Source organism: Octodon degus, unplaced genomic scaffold (genome assembly GCF_000260255.1).
Source record: "Octodon degus isolate 3935 unplaced genomic scaffold, OctDeg1.0 scaffold00134, whole genome shotgun sequence".
NCBI lineage: Eukaryota > Metazoa > Chordata > Mammalia > Rodentia > Octodontidae > Octodon > Octodon degus.
In genome coordinates, this window is record NW_004524710.1 from 3210172 (window position 1) to 3231452 (window position 21281).

The 21281-nt window shown below is 39.8% G+C and overlaps 2 protein-coding genes, 1 non-coding gene and 2 pseudogenes across 5 annotated transcripts in view; 4 read left to right on the plus strand and 1 right to left on the minus strand.

Annotated features, from left to right (window-relative positions):
- The window catches only part of Dpy19l4 (dpy-19 like 4), an 87219-nt gene that overhangs the window by 63646 nt on the left and 2292 nt on the right, over window positions 1-21281 (minus strand). The window contains exons 1-6 of one of the 3 annotated variants that reach the window (XM_023701363.1): window positions 13718-13810; window positions 13305-13428; window positions 9663-9787; window positions 5962-6052; window positions 5581-5702; window positions 5330-5475 (exon numbers count right to left, since the gene is read on the minus strand). In XM_023701363.1, coding sequence (XP_023557131.1) covers window positions 5330-5475; window positions 5581-5702; window positions 5962-6052; window positions 9663-9725 — 422 coding nt within the window. In that variant the 5' untranslated portion in view covers window positions 9726-9787; window positions 13305-13428; window positions 13718-13810. Of the gene's footprint in view, window positions 1-5329; window positions 5476-5580; window positions 5703-5961; window positions 6053-9662; window positions 9788-13304; window positions 13429-13717; window positions 13829-21281 lie in introns of those variants that run through there. The other 2 variants (XM_023701361.1, XM_023701362.1) reach the window with 2 other exon arrangements.
- LOC111812652 (exosome complex component CSL4-like) lies at window positions 127-520 on the plus strand. Its single transcript, XM_023701364.1, is given in 3 exon segments — window positions 127-159; window positions 252-474; window positions 477-520. Coding segments are annotated over 3 exon segments (300 nt in total).
- Window positions 720-1007, plus strand: LOC101585647 (annotated as a pseudogene).
- On the plus strand, window positions 7652-7756 carry LOC111812656. The gene has a single exon (XR_002818101.1). It is a non-coding gene; the product is annotated as a U6 spliceosomal RNA (small nuclear RNA).
- Window positions 18546-21281, plus strand: part of LOC105743555 — a 3066-nt pseudogene continuing 330 nt past the window's right edge.

A 21281-nucleotide genomic window follows, 5' to 3' on the forward strand; every position in this document is an offset into this window, starting at 1 on the left:
TCCACGGCCATGGCTACATGTTTTTGTCACTGACCAGCTGCCTAACCAAGAAGAGTACTTCCTGCAGTAATTGTGTACTTCCTGCAGTAATTGTGATGAGAGAAACAGAGTTCCAGCTACTGCCAGATGTGGGAGCTAGTGTCACCTGTAAGGTCTCTAGTAGCATCAATTCACATTTTGCTAAAGTCTACATCTTATATATAGGCTCTACACCACTTAAGAACTCTTTTTGAGGAACTATCATCTGCAAGGAAGATGTCCAAGTGACTGAAAAAAACAAGGTTGAAATTTATAAGAGTTTCCGCACAGGTGACATTGTCTTGGCCAAAGTGATATCCCTAGGAGATGCACAGGCCAATTACTTGCTGACCACGGCTGAAAACGAGCTCAGGGTGGTGGTGGCTCACAGTGAATCCGGTGTCCAGATGGTTCCCATTAGCTGGTGTGAGATGCAGCGCCCGAAGACCCACACAAAAGCCAGAAAGTGGCCTGAGTATAGCCTGAATTCTTGCAGACCTAAGAAGCCACATTTACCCCAGGGAGGGAAGGAGCCTATTTCCAAGAGTACATGTAACAAAAATTACATCAAAGGGCTAGGGAGGCCCCTCGACCAGCGCTGCTGCCTCTTTCTGCTGCTCCTAGTGCTGCTTGTGTGCTTATTCAGTGCAGACCTGGCATCTCTTTTGTGAGCAGCAGCTAAGAAGACTCAGGCGTTCGCTATGGCAGACAAAAAGCCCAAGGAAGGAGTCAAGACTGAGAACAACGATCACATTAATTTGAAGGTGGCAGGACAGGATGGTTCTGTGGTGCAGTTTAAGACTAAGAGGCATACACAACTTAGTAAACTAATGAAAGCCTACTGTGAATGACAGCGTTTGTCAATGAGATAGATCAGATTCCGATTTGATGGACAGCCAATCAATGAAACAGACACACCTGCACAGTTGGAAATGGAGGATGAAGATATAATTGACACGTTCCAGCAGCAGAAAGGAGGTGTCTATTAAAAAGGGAACCTGCAACTACTCCAGAACTCTGTTCTTACAGACCAAGAATACATTCTCAATTAGAAACCTGCAATTTGGTTCCACCACATCCTGACTACTACAGTACAGTTTTCTCTATTCTTTCATTTACCCTTTCCCCATTCCTTTATTGTGCATAAAGTATCTGGTATATGTGCACAAGCATATTGCTTTTTTTTATTTTTTATTTATTTGTGTGTGTGTGTGTGTGTGTGTGTGTGTGACCAGCTCAGCCCACCAGGGGGCGGGGCTGGCTGGCATGTGGTGCTGGGGGATTGAACCGAGGTCCCTGTGCTTTGCTAAGCTTGTTCTAAGTAGGTGCTTTAGACCACTGAGCCATCTCACCAGCCCATATTGCTTTTTTTTAAACTAAATGGCCAACAGTATGTTTTGACTGACATCAAATGGAGATGAGATGGGGAATTACTGGTTCTGTGAAAATAATCTCCTTTCTCCATTAGTGGCATGCTCATCAGCTCTTATCTTTATATTCCAGTAAGTTATTTTTCTCTCATTGTTTTAACAGAAAAGACAGCAACATAAAATTCCTTGCACACCCTGTTTGATTGGAGAATTTTAATGTTTTTCATTTATCATTGTAAAACCAAGGACAATTTTATAACTTTTTTTTGTACGTAGATGTTACATGGAAGGCAATCTGTCTTTAAGTAGGAGCACATTACTCTTTAAAAAAGAAGAATCCTAGATAGTTTTCCCTTTAAGTGTCTTGATGTTTAAATACAATTCTTCTTTAAAATGAAAAAAAAAAAAAAAAAAGGCCAGGGAGATAGCTCAGTGCCATAAGTGCCTGCCTGGCAAGCACAAGGTCCTGAGTTTGATCTCTGGTACCTGCCCCCCCCACCAAAAAAAGGACCAGCCTAGGCTACAAAGTGAGCTGAAGGCCAGCCTGATCTGCATAGCAAGACCCTGTCTCAAAAAAGGGGGGAAAAAAAGACAAAAACAACTAGTAGCCAATCTCAGCTTCACTAGGGGTAGATCACTGAAATGGCTGATCACTTTAACACTGTGGAACATGAAAAATGCATCATCCACAATATATTCTAAACTGGGTTGTCTATCTTGAAATTTCCAGATTGCAGAAACATGGAATATTAATGGTATAAATTAAATGACACATAAAGGATAAAAGAATTCCAAAAAGTAACACTTTCTGTTGGACAGCTAACCTCACCTCTTCAAAATAGGGACTACAGTACATTTAATAAGAATTAAGAAACGGGGGCCAGGGAGATAGCTCAGTAGAATAAGTGTTTGCCTGGCAAGCGCAAAGGCCTGAGTTCAATCCCTGGTTCCGCAAAAAAAAAAAAAAAAAAGAACTAAGAAACGTATGCAGTATATGTAGTCATGGATTCACTCCTGTCTTCCTTCCTTCCTTGCCTTCCCTCCCTCTTTTTTCCCTCCCTCTCTTCCTCCCTCCCTTCTGTATCAGGGATTGAATTCAGGATTTTTCACTTTCCAGGCAGGCACTTAGGCCGCTGAACTATCTCCCTGGCCCACATTTCTGGTTTTCATAAACCAAACACCTAGGGTATTTCAGGTTAACCAGGGAAAATGTAATGCAGACTAAGCACATATGTGAGACAAAAAAAGTAGACTGGGGTGCCTCAGTGAAAGATACCACGACTACAATGTTGAGGCTCTGGGTTCAATCTCTAGCACTGCAAAAAAAAACAATTACTTAAAAAGATAAACAGTTGGGGCTAGGGAGATAGCTCAGTGAAATAAGCGCTTCCCTGGCAAGCTCAAGGGCCTGAGTTTGATCCCTGGTTCCGCAAAAAAAAAAAAAAAAAGATAAACAGTTATTGAAACAACAAAAGTAGAAACTGTGGTATAAGGAATCAACACATGCTGGGCACAGTGGTGCATTCTTACAATCTCAGCTACTCAGGAGACTGAGGCAGAAACCTCCAGGGTCTGAGGCTAGCTTGGGGAACTTTGCTTGAGACATTGTTTCAAAATAAAATTCACTTTGAAAATAAAAAAATAAAAAATAAAAAATAAAAATAAATAAATAAATAAAGTAAGCATTAATGTTTAAAAAAAAAACAACAAAATAAAATTCAGAAAGGATTAGTGACATACCTCAGTAGTAGAGTGCTTGCCTAGTATGAATTTAATTCCCAACACTATTTAAAAGAAAAAAAAAACCATACCACTATCCCTCCAAAAACAAAAAAATCTAACAGAAACATAGTTCTTAATGCTATATCTTAGTATCTTGAAAGCATATTTTTCATCTAGCAACTGCCTAAGAAAAGAAAATATGAGGGGTCAGGGAGACAGCTTAGTGGAATAAGCGCTTCCCTGGCAAGTAGAAGAGCCTGAGTTCAATCTCCAGTTCCACCAAAAAATAAGAAAAGAAAATACGTAACAGAAGCAATGTTGTATTTCTAAAAAATGCAACTGTGTTAAGTGCTATGGAGGAGGAGTACTCTAGAGGAGGAGTACTTTATAGCCAGGTGTGGTGGCAGACACTTGTAATCCCAGCACTTTGAACACTGAGGCTGGAGGATCATAAATTATGGCCATACCTAGGCAATTGCAGTGACTTTGCAAGACCCTGCCTCAAAATTTTAAAAAGAAGGGTGGTTGGACTTAGTTCAGTGGTAGCACACTTGCCTAGCAAGTATGAGGCCTTGAGTTTAGTCTTCAGCACCAAAAGACTAAAAAATAAAGAAAAAATTAAAAAGGGAAAAAATAAAAATAAAATAAAATAAAAAAAGGGTCTGCAGATGTAGTTCAGTGCACTGGGTCTAATCTCCAGACCAAAGTAAGTTTATGACTCTGTCCCATTGTTACAGGCAGCCTGAGTAAGATAGAAATATTGTAGGTAGTTAGACATGGACAGGCCCTCGAAGGAGATGACAAAGACCAGACACCTTACTAGGGAGATACTCCTGGTGTGAGCCAGACCTAAAGATCAAACAAGTGCTGACCTCCTTAAAGTTGGCATACAGGATTGCTCATTAGTCAGGAAGAATCATCGACTGAAGGCCACCAGATAAGGTCCCGATTTATATTCATGCCCACTTGCTACATGACTCGCTATCCCATTTGGTCCTAGGCCTAATAAATTTTACCTGAGCAATGGTGCTTGTAATCCCACTGGTTGACCATAGTTTTGTCCCAAACTGTATCTGCCTAAGCAGGACCCCTTTGTTTCTACCTTAGCCCTGCACGGTTTTGTCCTATAAAAATAACCCGAAAGAGTTTCCTGGGCAACCTGCTCGGGACCCTCTTCTGTCCCTCTCTGACAGAAGCTTTCCTTTCCAATAAAGTTTTACCTTCAGCCTCCGTTTGTTCCTAAAATCCATTCTTCGGTTTTAGAGAACACAAACTCATTCAGGCCAGGTTGGGAATTTCACGTCCCTGTATCACCATCAGAGGAAAATTTAATGCATGTCTCTGACCAGATTTCCATTTCAGAGAAGCTCCATACCCTACTCTCTTTTAACTTCCTACCACAAAATGGCAGCTTCTTTAATTATCAAAGGAGATGAGTTTACTAATTCAAAGTATGCTTTATTGATTAATGGAGTCCTTTTCTAGGGTAGTTAGTTTAATACTGTATAGCTGTGCTTTCTGCTTTTCAAGAAGCTGTATTGTCAATCTTAATTAAAAGGAAAAAGAGGTATAGTCATGTATACATTGTTCTAATTTGTAAAAGAGAGATACAAAACTGGTGTATTACCTTGCAACTGTTCCATGATAAACAGTAAAAAATGTAATGACATAAAATAATGTAAGCATTATCCCACAAAGGCTAGTGGAGCTAAAATTGAGGTACCAGCCAGGGCTGTGGTTCTCACCCAGATCTGGTGTGTGCTAGCAAATGCTGGGGTACTTTTGTAAGTTCACTAGTTGTTGGCAGAACTCATTTCCTCCTCACTTTCAGTCAGCAGTGGGACAGTGAATTCTTCTCATGCTCTGCTTTCCCTGCTTTCTCCCTATCTACCACCTAAAAAAAGCACTCTGCTTTCAGATCCATGTACTTAGATCAGGCCCCTGGAGTAATCTCTCTGTCTTAAGGTACATTGTGTCACACTGTATGATACAACATAGTCACATGGAGGATGTCTCAGCACAATCACAGGTTTGGGGATTTGGTTAGGGTATCTTGGGGGATGGGAGTATTTTCAGAATTGATCATTACAAAAAAAACAAAAAACTGACCACTACAACCACAAAAAATTGTAATTATTAATTAAAATACCTTACCTATCCCTGGTACTACAAAAAGAAAAATAAATAAAAATAAAATAAAGCAAAATAAAATACCTTACCTGTTAATGGTAAACCATGCAACGGTAAGCATTCCTGCTAGCCATGTTCCACTCATAAGCCAACTTGTAACAAACAACGCAGTAACATATATTCCTTGCAATCCAAAAACAATGCCAATATAGAAATACATAGGCTCAATAATCTCCTAAATAGAAAAAGAAAGGGGGCAATAATAGGACGACATTAAACAATTCGAGGATTCATTAAGTCATAAGAAAATAGTTATTAAAGTCTAAAGAAAAATACATACATTGCTACCAGTAGCTTGATATAAAACACTGGCAATAAGTTCTGGATAAAGCGACATTTGCTGCACTGCATTTATAGTCTTCAGCGATACAGTTTTGTTATTGTGTGTGAGCTCGTAGACACCTAAAGATAGATTTTTCTCCATATTATTTATTCTGCTTTTACGATAATTAAATAAGCATATTGTTCATTAGCCATTCAATAAACTATTAAAAAAGATATCAAAAGACAATACTTCATGCCTTATTTTTCCAATTTTTTTTATCAAACAAGATAGAAGTACCTATTCCCCGAGAAAAATCTCTATATTCTAAGGCTCCAATTTTGAGGAATATTTCATTCTACAAAGATATTTTTACAAATACAGCTATGATTATCATACCTCTCTCAAATGAAGGTGCCTTTAACATATCTTTATAAAAGGAGTAATAAACAGCACTGTCACCCTGAAATGTGATTTCCCGTTCAAGTTCCTAAAATAAAATGAAATGAGCATTTAAATATCAGAATTTTAATTTCAGCTGCAATCATTCTTTTCTTTCCTCTCTTTCCAAATTAACATATTCGCCCTTTTATTTACAAACATGTTTGAATTTTCTTTAATCTATAATGGCCATCCTGATGAGGTTAAATTTTTTAATAATCCAGCAATCATTTTGGTTGCAAATAAATTATAATTCATAAATCATTCTACATGCAGAAAATATAAAGAGAAAACCAAAAGAATGTCCTAAAAAATTGTAAGGCAAGTAATAACAAATGATAGCTGAAGTGTCTCAAGTCAATAATAAAAAAGACAAACTTAAGGAGAAAGTATTTTCTACTATCCATCTATGTTACGTGCCCTGAATAGCAAGTCCTTAATTCGCACTTTAAGAGCAACATGTACTGTACTTAATCAGTGTTGTTCAAATCAAATTCCAGAAACAACCAACACTTAAAATTCCTAAAATCAGGCTACTGGGAACTGAGAATGTAGTAGTAAAAACATTAGGATGCTTTATACTTTTCATGCTAAATCAAACTTTTATGAATCTATGATCTTTTTTTTTTTTTTTTTTTTTTTTTTTGGCGGAACCAGGGACTGAATTCAGGCCCTTGTGCTTGCCGGGGAAGCACTTATTCCACTGAGCCATCTCCCCGGCTCCATAATCTATGATCTTTTAAAAACTCAAATAATTTGTTTTTATGCATAATACAGGTTGACTATCCTTAATCCAAAAATCTAAAATTCTACATATTCCAACATCTAAAACTTCTTGTGAGCCAAAAGAATGCCACAAGTGGACAATTCCACAAATGACCTCATGTGATAGGTCATAGTCAAAATGCAGGAGCATGAAAAACACTGTAAAATTACCCACAGGGCCAAGGAGATAGCTCAGTGGCATATGTGCCTTCCTGGAAAGCACAAGGTCCTGAGTTCAATTCCCAGTACCAAAAAATAAATAAATAATTAAATAACCTACAGCCTATGTGTATAAAGTGCATATGAAGTATAAACAAATTTCTTTTTTTTTTTTTTTGCGGAACTGGGGATTGAACTCAGGACCTTGTGCTTGCCAGAGAAGTGCTTATTCCACTGAGCCATCTCCCTGGCCCACAAATTTCATGTTTAGATTTAAGTCCTATCCCCAAAATATCTCATGAAGTATATGATAATATATAAAAACACACAAAAACCTTAATATACTTCTAGTCCCAAGCATTTCAAAGAAGAGATATTCATTCCATATTTACCAATTAACACAAAAAAAGCTATTAGCAGTTTTTCTGAAGTTTAAACTTCCTAAGATGTTAATGATTGTTACTTAAGAGTTTTGTAGTTAAGGGTTTTTTTGTTTTGTTTTTTGAGATAGGGTTTCACTATGCAATTCAGACTGGCCTTGAGCTCACATCGTAACCCAGGCTGGTCTCACACTTGCAACAATTTCCTGCCTCAATCTCCCGAGTGCTGGGATTACAGGTGTGCACCACCATGTCCAGCTCTGTAGTTATGTTTTGAGAAAGACTGAATTAAACAAAATTAAATGAGTTCTTTTATTGTAGAACTTTTGATGAGTTTCAGTCTAGTGCTCACTTTAACAGCACATACACTAAAATTGCAACACTACAGAAGATTAGCATGGCCCCTGCACAAGGATGACATGCAAATTCATGAAGCATTCCATATTTTAAAAAGAAATTCTCAGTCTATATTATGCACTGTGAATCTCCAAGAAGCCTTTCTCCAAGGCCACTTAATTGATGACTCTTTTTTTCCCACTGAGAGTTTGCTATGGTCTAGACGTTTTTGTGCCCCAAAAATCATTGGCTAGGGGCTGGAGAGATAGCTCAGGAGAATAAGTGCTTGCCTGGCAAGTGCAGGGTCCTGAGTTCAATCCCCAGTACCACAAAAATAAATAAATAAATAAAAATAAAATAAAAATAACCCAAAGCCTTCATGATCAAGGTTAGGGTCCTTAAAAGAGGCCCTAGAAAGATCAAAGAGGGGCTGGGGAGATAGCTCAGTAGAACAAGCACTTGCCTGGCAAGCGCCAGCACCTGAGTTCACTCCCCAGTTCCGCCCCCAAAAAAGAAAGATCAAAGGTCCCCCAAAGACCCCTTGCTCCTTCTTCACGGAGAAGACACTGCAAGAACATGGCTCACTATGAACCAAGAAGCAGATCTTCACCAGAACCAAGCTTGTCCTGGACTTCTGGCCAGTGTATTTTGTTATAGCAGCCTAAATGGACTAAGAGCTTATAAACTACATAAATTACATTAAAATGATTTTTTAAATGGAAACAGATTTGCTTCCTTCCAGGATATTAAAAACTAAACTCTCAATCAGTGCTTCTTAAATTTGCTGTGCATGTGAAATACCTAGAGCTCTTACAAAAATATGGATTCTGGCTGGGCCTGGTAGTAATCCCAGTACTCAAGAGGCTGTGGCAAGAGGATCACCATGAGCTGGAGACCACCCTGAACTATACAGTGAGACCCAGTCTCAAAACAAAACAAATAAAAAAACAGAAACACCCAGTAATATGAAGCAACATCTTAATGAATACTATGTTCTGCTTATTAGTCTTTTTGAACTCAATATCTACCATGCAATCTAAACATGACAATATTTTAATACTGAAATATTCAGATTGTTTCTGAATACAAGGCTGACTAAACTCTATAACATTTCATTGTTACTGAAAGTTTCTGTGGGATTTATGTCCTGAGACATAACCAGTGTAATTGCTCCATACACAGTATCCCAGCATACAATTAGTATGAGTAGTTTCCCAGATGACACAATTAAAGTGGTATGTGAAGCTTACAACCTCGTCCCTGGCAACACCAGGAAAGTGCCTAACACCCTTGAAACTAGCTTAAGATAAATCACATACACTTTTTTTTTTTGGCAGAACCAGGGATTGAACTCAGGCCCTTGCGCTTGCCAGGGAAATGCTTATTCCACTGAGCCATCTCGAGCCATCTCCCTGGCCCCACATAAACTTTTATCCTGACCATTATATAAGCCCCTGTCCCCTTTCTGATCCAAATTTTAAAAATGCACCTGTCTTTTAGCCATCCAAGACATGCATTTGTCCTAAGTCCCCCCAAAAATCGTATCAGTGCAATGCTGGATCTGTTTGCCCCTTTCTTTGGTTTCACATCACCTGTAACCAGTTGTTATCCACCAGGACTAGGTTTTTCCAGAACAGCCTCTAAAAAATTAATTGTACAGGACAGCACCCTCCTAGTACTCTGTGAAGCATCTTATTATATAGCTCAAGGTTGACACTGTGACTGTCACAGCATTTTGTTTCTAAAAGCCACAAAGAAAGTATTTGTCATATACATATATTTTCCCTAGAAAACACAGTAGTCAAATTAATATTAAAGGGCTGGTGAGATGGCTCAGTGGTCTAAAGCACCTACTTAGAACAAGCTAAGCCAAGCAAAGCACAGGGACCGCGGTTCAATCCCCCAGCACCACATGCCAGCCTGCCTGCACCCTGGTGGGCTGAGCTGGCCACACACACACACACAAATAAATAATTTTTTTAAAAAAAATTAATATTAAATGCTAATCTTTGTGCTTACCTGCCTGTTGGAAAACCAGAACTTCCGTTCATGGTATGCAGATAAGTACAGTGCATACATCATACCACTAGTAACTGCAGCAAGACAGCCAATGAAAATCTTTGCAAAGCGCTGAAATAATACATCTGAAAAAATATATTTAAAAAAAATCAAAAGACAGTATATACTCTAGATGTAATGAGAATAGCATTCTAACTCAATACTTTCTTCCCCAAAACCATGACTTTACTAATAATGAAAAACATCAAATAAACCCAACAGAAAGGCAACCTACAATCCACATGACTACTACTCTTCAAAACTGTCAAAGTCATCAAAATAAGAAGCCTGAGAAACTGTCATAGCCAAGGGAGCCTAAGAAAACACAACAACTTATCTGTCCACAGTCCTGCACCCTGTCTGGACTCTGGAGGCTGAGGCTTTACTGAAAACATCTTGCAGCTGCTCTGAAATGTGACACTTTTAAGATTCTCAGTCTAGGCTGGGGAGACAGCTCGGTGGTCTAAGCGCCTGCCTGGCAAGCACAAGGACCCAGGTTCAATCCCTGGTACTGCATACCATGCCGGCCCTACAGTGTGCTGGCCACTGAAACTGGGCGTCGTGGTGCACACCTATAATCTCAGCACTGGGGAGACTGACACAGAAGGATCACTATGAGTTAAAGTTGCGAAGCAAGACCCTGTACCAAATCAATCAATCTTTGGAGGGGCCGGGGCGATGGCTCAGTGGAATAAGCATTTCCCTGGCAAGCGCAAGGGCCTGAGTTCAATCCCTAGTTCTGCCAAAAAAATTTTTTTTAAATCTTTTAAAAAAAAGATTCTCAGTCTAGGGGCTGGAACTACGGTCTAAGCACCTGCCTGCCAAGTACAAGGAGCTGGATTCGATCCCCAGTACTACATGCTGTGCCAGCCCCGAAACTCCAGGCACACCATGCTAGCCACCAAAACCAGGTATGGTGGCACACACCTGCGATCCCAGTGCTGAGGAAGCTGAGACAGGAGGATCACTATGAGTCCAAACTGAGCAGCAAGACCCTGTACCAAATAATTAAAAGAATTAAAAAAAATTTTTTTAATTTCTCCATCAACTGCAATGAAGCTATTTCTTTAGAAAAGCTATGTAGGACTCCAGGAGGTAAATGCTGACTCAAGAATTTGTCCTTTCCATCTTCAGTTTAATGCAATTAAATCCAATAATTGATTTATATTTACATTTACATCTTACGAATTCTGGGATTTTAGTCATCTTTATTGTAATTCTGTTAGTTACTAAATTACTTCCAAAGACTTCTATTTTCTCCTTACTTAAAAAAAAAAAAGGTAATGTACTGTCTATGGGAAGCAGAAATAGATGACATTAGATAAAAATTAAGGAAATCTGAATACAGTATGGGTCTTAGTTAATAACAATGTATCAAAATCAGTGCATTAGCTGGCAAATGCAAGGTCTTGAGTTCAATCCTTTGAAATGAGAAAAAAAAAAAAAAAAAAATCAGTGCATTAGAACTGGCCAAACAGCTCAGCAGATTAAAGTGCCTGCAAGCAGGTGCAGGGGTTCCTGCCGTGCCAGCCTTGCCCCAGGGGAACACTGAGATGGCAATTGAGACTGGACATGGTGGCATGCGCCTGTAATCCCAACTCTTGGCAGGCTCCAAACAGGCAGATCACGAGTCCGATCTAGTAGTGAGACCCTGAACACTCTGTAGACCCTTTCTTAAAACACACATACACAAAAAAAAAAATCAGTGCATTCATTGTAACCAATGTATCATACAAGTGAAAAATGTCAATAATGAGGGCTGGGGAGATGGCTCAGTGGAATAAGCGCTTCTCTGGCAAGTGCAAGGGCCTGAGTTCAATCCCTGGTTCTGGGGGGAGAAAAAAAAGTTAATAATGGGAAATCTATGAATGGGAAGGGTGTAATATGGGAATTCTGTAGTATATGCTCAACTCTACATAATTAAAAATGGTTCTAATCAGTCTACAGGCCACAAGAAAAAAGGTTTTGGATATCTACTTTACAAGGTAAATATGCTTAACACTACAGAACTATACATTTAAAAATGGCTAAAATGAATATACATTAATTTTTATGCATTAACTGTAAAATCTAGTCAAATACATTGTTCAATATCAAAAGTATATTGACCACAGTAGCACACACTTGCAATCCCACCACTCTGGGAGGCTGAGGCAGGAAGACTCAAAACTCAAGTCCAGCCTGAACAACTTGGCTACTTAGTGAAACCCTGTCTGAAACTAATTCTGTGTTTTTAAGACACAGTCTCACTATGTAGATCAGGCTGATCTTGAACTCACTACATAGCCTTACTATAGCCTTGAACCTGGGGCAATCCTCCTGTGTCAGCCTCTTGAGTTCTGGGATTACAGGCATATGCTACCATGACTGGCCAGGTTTAAATGTTTTAAAAGGTAGCTCTGTAAAAGCTCTGGGGGAAAAAAGAAAGGGGGGAGAGAGAGAGAGAAGGGAGGGAGGGAGGGAAGGGGTAAATAAATGTGGTAAATATCAAAACAAGTGATAGTCTTCAAGTGTAGGGGACATCTTTCAGAAAGGAGTATAATGAAATTGTCTTAGACAATGAAAATATTTCATAGCTTGTCTTGCCTATATTTAATGTCCAAAATGTATTTACTCAAACACCTAAGATTATATGTTAATTTTACGTCAATTTTAAAAATTAGGTACTGTTTCTACGATGAATGTTATCACTATATATTTTTTTCTTTTTTGTATTTTAGGGAAGGGTCTACAGGGTGTTCAGGGTCTCATTACTAGATCAGACTTATAGTGATTTGCCTGTTTACAGCCTCCCAAGAACTGGGATTATAGGCGCACACCACCACGCCCAGCCTCAATTGCCATCTCAGTGCGCCGGGGGTGGGGGGTGGGGTGGGGGGGTGCAAGGCCAGCAGGTCAGGCCCAGGGATTGAACCCCTGGCCCCTGCACCTGCTTACAGGTGCTTTAATCTGCTGAGCTATTTGACTGGCCCTAGATTCAAGTTATGAGAGGATAAATCTGTTGGCTTCCTTAGGGTAGGGGAGGTAAGGAATATATATATATATATATATTCCTTATATTCCTATATAGACTCATAGTGATCATCCTGATTTCTGCTTCCCTAGTACTGGGATTACAGGCATGTGTCACCATGCCCAGACTCCATCACAGCTCAACATGCCGTGCCAGGGATCAGATCCTGGTCCCTGCACTTACCTAAGCAAGCCCTTAGTGCACTGAGCTATATTGCTGGCCCAGGAGTATATTTTTGTCTGAGAGAAGATAGTAAATACAACCCCAGGACAAGGGCTGTAAACTCTATCATTACTCCCAATTATCTTCTCTTTGCCCTCTAGAAAGATTACAAGGGCTCAGGATGTAGCTGAGTGGTACAATATAAGTTTAGCACCACACACTGCTAGATTAGACCCTCAGCATGACAAAATAAGTAAACAAATAAATAAAAATAGTACACATCCCTGCCCATTATCATGTGACCGAAAGTGCCCTCCTGTAATCAGAGTATGTCTGCGTCCCCTGGGCTGGACCAACTTCCACCTGCTTGGGCTGACAGTGTTCCAGCTCAGCAGCAACTAGAAGGGGCACGGTAGGGTTCTGCCTACCTCCTGCTCTTCTCCTCTGCCCAAGGAAAAACTGCTCCAAACCAAGGCTCTTCCTTTGTAACACATGAAGCTACACAGCTACCTGGTCATACAACATGTAGCATCCATCAGAAAGAAATGTCTGCTGTAAGGCACCGAGGGTTGGTGGCTGTTCTCTCATTGACACAAAACTGAATAAAGTTGAAGATATGTTCATATGTTTTAAAGTATTAAAACATTCTCTTTTCTTCAGACAAAGTCATATTCTGTAGTTTAAGCTGGCCTCCAACTCACTAAGTAGCTGAGGCTGGCTTCAAACTCACAGCAATCCTCCCCAGTGCTGAGATTAAAGGCCTGGACTACCACGCCCATCTGAACACACTCTGTAGCATAACTATGCTTGTAGTAATAGTACAACTTCAAATCTAACTTACATTTTGGAGTTCTTTCAGGAACTGAAGTATCATTAACTTTCACTTCTTTGGCAGAGTCCTTATTTTCTGGAGACTTTGGCTTTTTTCTTTGGCGTAATTCTACAGTTGGTCCTTAAAATATTTAAGACATTATTGCAATGGTCTGTCAATAATCAGTATCCCAAGTTCGTTAACTTTTATTAAATCAAAAATCACACTGGAACAAATCAGTACCAAAGGTAACTTTTCTCACAATTATATTAGCACTCCCTGAACATTGCTTTTAGTACAAAAAAAAGTCAGTACAGGTTTTACATGCTCCTTGTGTTGAGAGTTCTATTGATAAACAAGCTTTTCTCCTGAGATGCTTTTTTGGGGGGGTGAGAAGGGTCCTCATTTTGTGGTTGAGGTTGGCCTTGAACTCATTATGTAGCCCAGGTAACCTCAAACTCTCGGGAACTCTCCTGCCTCAGCCTCCCCAGTGCTGGGATTACAGGTATAGGCTTATTCCCAGATTCATAAATTTTTTCCAGAATGACCGGGGAAACAAGATATTATTTATTTCATTATCAAATGCATCACTTATGCATTAATTTTTTAAAATCAAAATATAATGGATCATTTTTATTGATTGTACATTTTTTAAAAATAATACCGAAATAATCCCAGTACTCGGAAGACTGAGGCAGGAGAATCAGCATGAGTTCAAGGCCAGCTTGCACTATATAATGAGACCTTATCTCAAAACAAAACAAATCCTGAGAGTCCTACAGCTTCACATGCTGTGGTATCATTAGTACTGCACAACATTATAGATGCTGCTGCTAGAAAATGAGCTGAACTTACAAAGAACCCCTAAAATGTGTGAGAAACTCTCTGAAAATTTCCCTAATATTAGACTATCTTCCTTTTCTACGTCCAATAAAAAAATACAATGCAAAAAAAAAAACAAGTTATTTCCAGACTACTAACCTGAATTCCAAATTAAACAGGAATTGACAATAGATAATGTAATTACTTTTACTCCCCAACTTCATTATCTTGTGTGTTAGATGACTACAGTCTAAGTTCAAAATGTCCCAGTCAAGCTTATAATAGTGTCCAAGAATTGGTCTCCTGTAGGGTCAAAGACAGTTTCTATTTCTTAGTAATGACTCAGCAATACAATGTGAGTCTAAACAAATGAATTAAAAAAGGAGAAATAAATCAGCTACTGCTGCTGTTGATCAGACCAATGGCTCTCTAGCTTTCCTATGAAAAACGAACAAAACAATTTTCTTTTTTTTTTTGGTACCGGGGATCAAACTCAGGACCTTGCACTTGCTAGGCAGAAGCTTATGCCACTGAGCTATCTTCCTGACCCAATGTTATGGTTTGTGTCTAGTTGTCCCCCCAAAGCCTCATGTAAGTCATGGGGTGGACTTCTGGAGTTTGTGATTAACTCATGATCCACTAGGATTATGGGTGTGAGTGCTGCTGAGATTATGAATGTAAGTACTATACCCAGCCTGGGGCGGATAGCCTGAGTGCAACATAAGGGAGACAGACTTGCTCTCTGTAGCCATTATGGCTGTAACTCCTTTCTTTTGCTCTCTTCTACCATGAAAGGTTGCTCTCTGCTATGTGCCAGTGTGCCTTGGAGCCAGCTTTGTATGGACTGAAACCTTCAGTAACTGTAAGCTAAATAAATCTTACCTTCCTTCATCTTGAGTGTCAGGTATTTGTCCCAACAATGAGAGAAGAGTAACTGAGACAGAATTTGGTACCAGAGAAGCGGAGTAGTTGCTGTGGCTAACCCTACCATGTGGACTGCAAGCTTTTGAGAATGGCTTATGCAAAGAAACAAGAAAGGTTCAGAGATGTTGCCTACAAGAGAAGCATTAGAACAGCTTTGGCTATTCTGTATATGAGATTCTGGCCAGAGCTTAGGCCAGAAGGCTGAAATGCTGCCTGTAAAAATCAGGCTGGGGAGGCTTCTGCTGGGAAGGACTGCACTGGTTGTTGGACTCTGGATGATTTATACTACAGCTTGGCAGAAAGTTTGTTTGAATTTTGCTCGTGTCCAGAGACTTTGCCTGAGAGTTTAAGCATGGCAGACTGATTCATCTTTCAAAAGAAATTTCTCAAAGCAGCCAAATATCAAGGGAGTACATGGCTGTTGTTGGGGGCTTTTAGCCAGATTTACGTTAAGAATCAAGAGCAAAGAGACCAGCAGGATGGTTTAAAATGTTTGGCAAAAAAAAAGTTTGGCCAAAAAGGAAGCTCCAATAAAGCTATGGAATGCAAAGATAGAGCTGAGAGGATTTCTACTGCCTAAAGGAGGAACCAGAGAAAGGAAAGGATAGCCTGAAGGCATCACAGGAGGCAGCAAGTGTCCATCCTTTGCAGCCTCAGAATTGCAAGGTGTCAGGGACTTTGTCTTCAGGAAAAAGTCACAGAGCCCCATGTTCCAGAATGGCTGCAAGGGCCACACCAGGGTCCAGAATGATGCCAGCACAGAGAATTTATTCCTCAGAATCAGGGCCAGAGTGCTTAGCAATCCAGGCACTCGGAACACTACAGCCAAGAGAGAAGGAAGCCTGGCTACTGCTCCAGCTGGCAGCAGACCTTGGCATCATTCACGTGGCACTGGTTTTAGGTGCTTATAGAATGCAGGAGTTCTGAGGTTAAGAAGGCTTCCACCTCGATTTCAGAAGAAGGCCTGGGAAGCCAGGCAGTGTGCCTGAGAGGGAAGTGTGTAAAGCTGTGAGTGAGAAGTAGATGGATGGGAGCTGGTGAGATGGCTCAGTGGTCTAAAGCACCTACTTAGAACAAGCTAAGCAAAGCACAGGGACCACGGTTCAATCCCCAGCACCACATGCCAGCCAGCCCCGCCCCCTGGTGGGCTGAGCTGGCCACACACACACACACACAAAATAAATAAATAAATTTTAAAAAAATAAAAATAAAAAAAAGAAGTGGATGGAAACCCCAGAAGTTTGGAAAAGCCAGGAACATGGACCATCTAAGGGAAACTATAAAGAGGGAGCAAAGCCAACCCAAGACAGACTGTGGGCACTACCACCAGGAGGGCCATAGGGGCAGAGCCACATGGAGCTCACAATTTGCCACAGATTGCTTTGGATGTTCCACATGCAACTACAGGTCTTAATGTTTGTCCCTCTGGATTTTGGACTTGCTTTGGTCCTAATGCTTGGTATCCTGCTGTGTGTACCTTTTGGAATGGTAACATTTATTTTGTGTCATTGAAGGTTTTAAGTGTTTAACATTTCATTTGTACTGGGGCTCACACCTAAGAGTGAGCCTTAGATCTTGGAGGAGACTTGGGACTTGGAGTTTTCAGCAATGCTAAAACTGTAGGACTTAGGGGCTGGGGAGATAGCTCAGTAGAATAAGTGCTTGCCTGGCAAGCGCAAGGGCCTGAGTTCAATCCCCAGTTCCACAAAAAAAAAAAAAAAAAAAAAAAAAAAAAAAAAAAAAAAAAAAAAAAAAAAAAAAAAAAGGGATTTTTGACCCCTTTAAAAGAGGGGAAAAAACTTTTTTTTTTTTTTTTTTTTTTTTTTGCAGAACCAGGGATTGAAGTCAGGGAGCACTTATTCCACTGAGCCATCTCCCTGTTCCCTAAAATGCTTTTTGTATAAAGGGATATGCATGAGTCTTTGGGGATCCAAGGGCAGGATGTTATGGTGTCTAGTTATCCCCCAAAGCCTCATGTAAATTATGTGGCAGACTTGTAGAGTTTGTGATTAAATCATGTGCTGCTGGGATTATGGGTGTAAGTACTACACCTAGCCTGTAGAGGATAGCCTGAATGCAACTTAAGAGAGACAGATTTGCTCTCTGTAGCCATGGATGCTATTACTCCTTTCTTTTACTCTCTTGTTATGTGCCAGTATGTCTTGAAGCCAGCTTTGTATGGACTGAAACCTCCAGTAACTATGAACTAAAATAAACTTTTCCTTCCTTCATTCTGAGTGTTGGGTATTTGTCCCAGCAATGAGAGAGGAGTAACTGAGACACCCAAAAAATGTATTTTTAAATTTGAGGCTGGGATGTAGTTCAGCGGCACAGTGTTTGCCTGGCAAGCGCAATGTCCTGAGTTCTATTCCCAGCACCAAAAATAAATAAATATAAAATTTGATGGCAAATTTCATATGTTCACTAAAATATCTTTAAACGCAACCATAGTAAGAATAAAACTGCACATTTAGTATGTTCTCTCCACTTCTATACTACCATTTATTTTGTAGTCAGGTTAAGTAGCAAAGTCAGTGAAATGACATTATTATTTGAAAAGCCATACCTTGGATTTTGTATATTTTCCCATACAAATCTGGGTCAACTAGTAGGTAACGCTATATTCCTTTTCCATGATGCTCTTTTAATTTTCCCTCGCTCTGAGGTAAGCCAAAAGGCAGAAGCAGTGAACAAAAATGAGTATTTACATAAAGCCAAATAAAATCTTCAAAAGCAAGTTATTTTAAAAGTTTATTATAAAAGAATACAAGGTGGGGCTGGAGAGATGGCTCAGTGGTCTAAAGCACCTACTTGAAACAAGCTTGGCAATGCACAGGGACCGCAGTTCAATCCCCCAGCACCACATGCCAGCCAGCCCCGCCCCCTGGTGGGCTGAGCTGGCCACACACACACACACACACACACACACACAAATAAATAAATAAATGTTTTAAAAAAAAAAGAATACAAGGTGAAAATATAACCACAAGTTTACTTATTAGGCACACCTAAAAGATTAAACATATTAACTGTACTGGACATAATCTAATTGGATACTTTCAAATGAGCTTAACAAGACTGACATAGTTATTGAACCTATGATACAGGACTAATGGGTTAGCTAGGTCTTTTCCATTAAACAGGATGTAAATATATATATTAAGACAAAGATAGATAATAAAAAATTAAATAATAATTTTTTTTTTAAAAAGACAAAGACAGGGCTAAGGATATAGCTCAGTGGCACTGCACCTCCCCTGCAAGTGCAAGGTCATGAGTTTGATTCCCAGTATCAAAAAAAGATAAAGCAGGAAGGGAATATTCACATAATAATGTTCTTTGGGTAGGTGAGGTTAACTCATTGACACAGTACATATCTAGCAAGAACTGAGAATGGGCTAGGAATATAGCTCAGGGTTAAGTATACAGCTCAGCAGCATAGCGCCTACCTGGCAAGCACAAGGTCCTGAGTTCAATTCCTGGTACAAAAAACAAAAAGATACTATTTAGAAACAGTTTTGCAAGGGGAAAAAAAAACCCTACTACTGCATGTTGGATGCATGCACTGATTTTAAGATATAAATTTTAGTAGTATTAAACTGTGGAAGTAGGACAGCTCAGAGACTTAAGCACCAGCTTAGGCCAGTGCAGGGACCATATGCCTGGACCCACACCCCTAGGCTTGCTGAGCCAGCCACTGAGACCTGGCTTGGTAACACAACACTGTAATCCCAGTGCTGGGGAGGCTAAAAACAGGAAGATCACTGTAAGTCTGAGCTTCGTAGTGAGACCCTGTACCAAATACTAAAAATAAAAAAAATTGTGGAAGTAAAAGGTACAACCTGGAATGATATTTAGCCAAATTCCTCAAGTTTGTCCTCAAACTAACTTTCTGCCTGTCACCAAGAAACAAAACTGAATGGATGGGGGGAGGGGGTGCTGGGGAGATGGCTCAGTAGAATAAACGCTTGCCTGGCAAGGGCCTGAGTTCAATCCTTGGTTCCGCAAAAAAAAAAAAAAAAAAAAAACTGAATGGATGCAAATCTCACTTCATCCTTTTTCATGTCCTTTTACTGGACTTACAAACTCATAATTGAATGAGGAAGCCTCCAACTGGTGATGTAGGTCCATAGTACACCACTTAGGCCCCCCCATAAGATAGATAAAATAAAATGAGAAAATCACGTATAGCTAAATGTGGTAAATAATAAGGCCAAAACAATAAGGTGACTGATTAAGTATGCTCAGAAAGATCTGGACTGGAACTCATTTCCCTTTCACTAGTTTATGTTTGTAGGATTATAAAGAAAAAAAAAAGCCAAACAAAATGAAGAGGATTACATAGCCACAAGGGTACTTTGCTATTTCAGTCTCTAGCCCAGTGTCTTTCACTTGAAACAGTAGAGCTGCAAATAGGCTTGCAAACCTCCATCCAAACTATATATAGCAATCTACAAACGAAATGGGAGCACTGTTCACTCAGTCATCATTTCTTTCTCTGTTCTTACACTACTTCCATGAAGCACAATTATATGTACTCTGATCCTGTATATAACAAGAATTTTTTTTTTTTGGAAGTTTCCCAAAGAATATTCACTTAAATTGGACAATGAAGAGGATCCATATGTGGAAAAAACTAAAAAGGCTACAGATTATACTTGACTACATGTATAACATTACACAGGTTAATTTTAATACTGTGAATGCAGGATAATGTGTTTTAACAAAAAGAGTGCCAAACACAAGCAAAGTACTCAGAGGAATGTCTCACACAGACATGTTTACCATAAATATTTTTTTTTAATTTCTATTTATTTATTTGTGTGTGTGTGTGTGTGTGTGTGTGTGTGGCCAGCTCAGCCCACCAGGGGCTGGCTGGCATGTGGTGCTGGGGGATTGAACTGTGGTCCCTGTGTTTTGCTAAGTTTGTTCTAAGTAGGTGCTTTAGACCACTGAGCCATCTCACCAGCCCCATGTTTACCATAAATATTATCATAAGTATTATGGAAATTTAGTTATTCTTTTTTTTTTGGTGGAACCAGGGATTGAACTCAGGCCCTTGCGCTTGCCAGGGAAGCGCTTATTCCACTGAGCCATCTCCTGTGCCCCTAGTTATTCATTCTTGATTACTATTTTCCAGTGCCCAATATAGCAAGGATCCAAATATATACGGAGTTTAAAAAAAAGAATAGCTCCTTCCTGCTGCCAGGCCCTGAGCTGCTACTCCTTTGCTAAGTTGCTGTGGCTTGGGGTCAGCTGACTGGACTGAAACTTCTGCAAACTGTGAGCCAAAATGAATCTCTCTCCTTTAAGATCCACATGGCAAACCTCTCCTTGATGCTATGAAACACTCAGGTTGTACTATTAACAAAGAAAGACACTTTTCTTGTGAAGACTAGAATGGAAATGTCAGTGGAGGTTTTGAGGCTTCCTCGTCTCAGATTGTTTTGTGCCAGACTAATATCCAAATCAGGCCCATATGAACTGAGTGGTCACCCACAAGCTCATTCATGTGTTTGATCATTGCCCTGCTCATGTCAATTGGTTCACCAATGTCAGACATTTGGCATGCTCAGAGGTTCGAGCTGTTAGCTTCAGTGGAGACTGCTCACTTGTAAAATGGAATATTTAGGTTGCATTTTGGATTAGAACGACACCATCAGACTTGTGTGCGAGACAGCCATTCTTTCTATTCTAGCTCTTAGGAATATCAGCAGAGAAATAGCTCAGAAGGCTGTTGATGAAGTTTTTGATTTTTTTTTTTTTTTTTTTTTTTTTTTTTTTTGGTGGAACCAGGGATTGAACTCAGGCCCTTGCGCTTGCCAGGGAAGCGCTTATTCCACTGAGC